Source organism: Arachis hypogaea, chromosome 11 (genome assembly GCF_003086295.3).
Source record: "Arachis hypogaea cultivar Tifrunner chromosome 11, arahy.Tifrunner.gnm2.J5K5, whole genome shotgun sequence".
Lineage (NCBI taxonomy): Eukaryota > Viridiplantae > Streptophyta > Magnoliopsida > Fabales > Fabaceae > Arachis > Arachis hypogaea.
The window spans coordinates 27,737,379-27,740,791 of NC_092046.1; the positions used below are offsets into that span (position 1 = coordinate 27,737,379).

General features: G+C 37.9%; 1 protein-coding gene across 1 annotated transcript; it reads right to left on the bottom strand.

Moving 5' to 3' along the window:
• Nucleotides 1-580: 580 nt before the first annotated feature.
• On the bottom strand, nt 581-1,699 carry LOC112721191 (uncharacterized). The gene is made up of 4 exons (XM_025772264.2): nt 1,366-1,699; nt 1,058-1,262; nt 894-955; nt 581-732 (listed from the first exon to the last, which is right to left on the bottom strand). Exons 1-4 carry the CDS (start codon nt 1,697-1,699, stop codon nt 581-583), a joined length of 753 nt encoding a protein of 250 aa, XP_025628049.2.
• Nucleotides 1,700-3,413: the final 1,714 nt, after the last annotated feature.

Genomic DNA, 3,413 nt, shown 5'->3' on the forward strand with positions numbered 1-3,413 from the left:
AAAGTCACTTTATCAGGAATCAGGATAGAAAAATTACCATTAAAAAAAAAAAAAAAAAAAACTAAAAGATCTGGGCCTCTGGGCAATGCAAGTTGATAATTAACAACGATGAAGTTTGCAGAATTGGCTTGTTTATTAGTTATTACCAAACAAGCTTGAAATAACTTCAAAAAGTCCTGACATGAAGGTATAGGCGTATAGGTATTAAAGCCATCAAAAGAGAAACAACTTAGGTTAGTCCGTTTAACTAAGTGTCAGAGGTTCGAATTTCGCGACGGATTGGGAGATACTGTGAGCAACTAAAAAAACAAACCATCAAAAGAAGTGCCACATGTTCAAGGTTTAGAAAACCGGACCGGTCATCAAACCGCTCTAATCACTGGTTCACTGATTTACTGGTCTAACCGGTTCAACTGATGGTTCAACCGGAAAAACCGTTTTAGAGTAGAATAATAAATAAATTATAAATACACATCTTAAAATATAATTATAGTCTGATATAAATCTTAAAATATCTTCGAAATTTAAAACACTACATAAAATATCACCAACCAAATACACATCCTAACATCATGGTTTATCAATAATCAAAATCCGCAAGAACTTGTTGCAAATCTGCTTCGGTGGGATGATCTTCACCTTCATTCCCACCCTGATCAGCAGAAGAAAGAGATGCAGCATAAAGACCACTACTACCACCGCCACTTGGATATAAATCAGCATCAATTTCACCTAATAAAATAGAAATGTTATCATTATATTATAAACTAACAACATTCTAATAAATCATTAGAAACTAAATATACTATACTCACACAATAAGTCATCCACATTACTAGGAAGATCAGGCTCTTTCTCTACAACCTCTTCAGTCACCCAGAAGTCAACTTAACTGATACTTTCATAATCAATTGGATCATGCTGTGTCTTTTGCTTTCTTTTTTCTTTTTCCTTCCTAAAAGGTTAAATACAATATATGGAGATTTAATAATTTACAAATTTATTATGATAAAGATTACAAATGAAACAATATAGTATTTCATGAAACATATATTACCTGGATTTAAGACGCAAATTATAGGTAACATAAACAATGTCATTCAGTCTATCATGCTCCAATCTATTTCTTCTTTTTGTATGAATCTGGTCAAAAAGGCTCCAATTTCTCTCACACCCAGAAGAAGCAGATGCTTGGCTAAGAATGCGAACAGCTATCTTTTGTAGACATGGAGCAGAGCCTCCGAATAACCTCCACCATTCATCTACCAATTATAAAACCATAACATATTATAAGATATTAATTAAGAACATAGGAGCTCAAAACAAGTTACTATTGATTAAACAAATATTCAACCATATTCTTACCAGGCTTAAGTTCAGATGTAGCTGGAATAACTTCTTGTCTATCAAAACTTTCCTTCCGATCTCTATATAAATGTATTTCTTTCATTGCCTGAACTGAATCCAAATTGTTACACTTGCAATACAAGGTAACAAGATCAAGCAAACCTCGCATAACATCAGGTGCTTCTTTATAATTTTCATTAAAAAAGAATTTAGGATTCAGGAAGTAAGCTGCCGCATGAAGATCTTTCTTCAAATGCTTGTCCCATCTTGAGTTGATAATATCTGTGTACGGCTGATATGCAGTATTGGATTGCCTAAACATCTCCTTAATTGCATCTTCTGCCCTTAACATTCCTTCATAAACATAACCCAAAGATGGGGGGTCATCAGCATCAACAACCCTCAGCAAGTAAATCAGAGGGCTCACAAGTTTACATACACAGCCACTTACTTTTCAGATTATTAATTTCTTATGCTAATTGCTAACCAACAAACAGTCAAATAGAAATTGAGCAGAGGAACGAAGTTCATAGAAAATGCACAGTTCACAAAGAGCAAGTTCACAGGAATTGAAATCAAAAATTGAAATCAGAAAATGCACAGAGCAAGTTCACCGAACACAAATTGAGCAGGAAATGCACAGTTCAGTTCACAAAATAGAGCAGAGCACCAAACACAAATTGACCAACAAATAGAAATTGTGCAACAAAGAGGAATTAAGCCGAGGTCTAAGTTCAGTTCACATTGAGGACAAAGAGAAAGAGAACATGAGCAGAGGTCTAAGTTCAGTTCAGTTTACAGAGGACGAGGCGAAGGACAAAGAAAAATGAGCAGAGGACGAGTCACTCACCTGGGGTCGATGGAGGGCTACCGGTGTTGACTGTTGAGGACCGCCGATGAGAGGCTACTGCGTGCTGGTGTTGAGACTTGAGAAGATGAAGACGATCGAAATTGAGGGCTACTGGGCAGGAACCAGGCGACGATAGAGATTGGAGGGTTGCTGGAGCTGAGGATGGCGACACCACGGGGGCGAGGGATGGTGATAGGGCTTCAGGCAGCGCCGCTAGGGTTCTTCTTCTCCATTGGAGATGATTTAGATGATGATTGATGAATGAATGGGGTCGGGGCTCGGGGGAAGAAAGGGGGGTGGGGTGCTCCACGGGCGGGTCGGGTCGGGTTTGTTTTTTTGTTTTTTGTTTTTAAAAACGTAAAACGGCGTCGTTTAGTGTAAGCTGCGTAACCGGCCGGTCACCGGTTCGATCCAACCGGCCGATTTTTGACCGGTTCACCGGTTCTTGAGCGGTTTTTCTCTCCGCGATTTTCAGATAAGGACCGGACCACTTGCAGTGCCGGTTCGCGGTTAAACCGGTCAAACCGGCCGGTCCGGTCCGGTTTTCAGAACATTGCACATGTTCGGTGTCAAATTTTATGATTTTATCACGCAAACCACATTAAAAAGGGTTAATTTCGTATACCAATTTGTGCTAGGCTTGTGTCTGTGGTCTAATTGTTTGATTTTCTTCATAAATTAAAGTGGGGACATGCGTGAGGTATTTAAGAATCAATTTAGAAGGGAAAACATGGGATTTCTAATTTCAATATATTTAATTACACACCTAACCACAAGCATCAACCCGCTATAAATAATTAAGGTGATTGCTTCCATACCTCAAAATTTGTGATAGAACTCATATTTCGTTTATATAGATTAATACAAATATACAATATAGATATATAGCATCATTAATTTCAATCAATTAATAATTAAATAATTTTAAAAAATTAAAATTTAATATATTTTAGGATGTCACGTGGAAGCTTTCCTAAATCCATTTGACCGGAGCCGTTTGAACTACCAAAGAATAAAAGGTAAACCAATGTGATCATGACATTGTAGGTGCTTGCGATGGGGCGGATGCGACTTCCCTCAGTTGGTTTGGGTGGTATAGCCCGTTGCAGAAGTCCCCCTTTTTTTTATCAATTTCTTTAGTCTTTAGGGAGCCAAAGCTTGGCTTGACTAATAAAATAAGGCTCGTCCCTTCTCGCGTAAACCGCTGTATTAAAGG

Excerpts from the sequence above, each read along its gene's own strand:
- LOC112721191 (XM_025772264.2), bottom strand. The coding sequence starts at position 1,699 with ATGTTAAGGGCAGAAGATGCAATTAAGGAGATGTTTAGGCAATCCAAT. Across the intron at positions 1,263-1,365 it reads TACATCTGAACTTAAGCCTG|ATGAATGGTGGAGGTTATTC; the intron begins GTAAGAATATGG and ends TATAATTGGTAG. Across the intron at positions 733-893 it reads AATTGATTATGAAAGTATCA|GTGAAATTGATGCTGATTTA; the intron begins GTTAAGTTGACT and ends CTATTTTATTAG.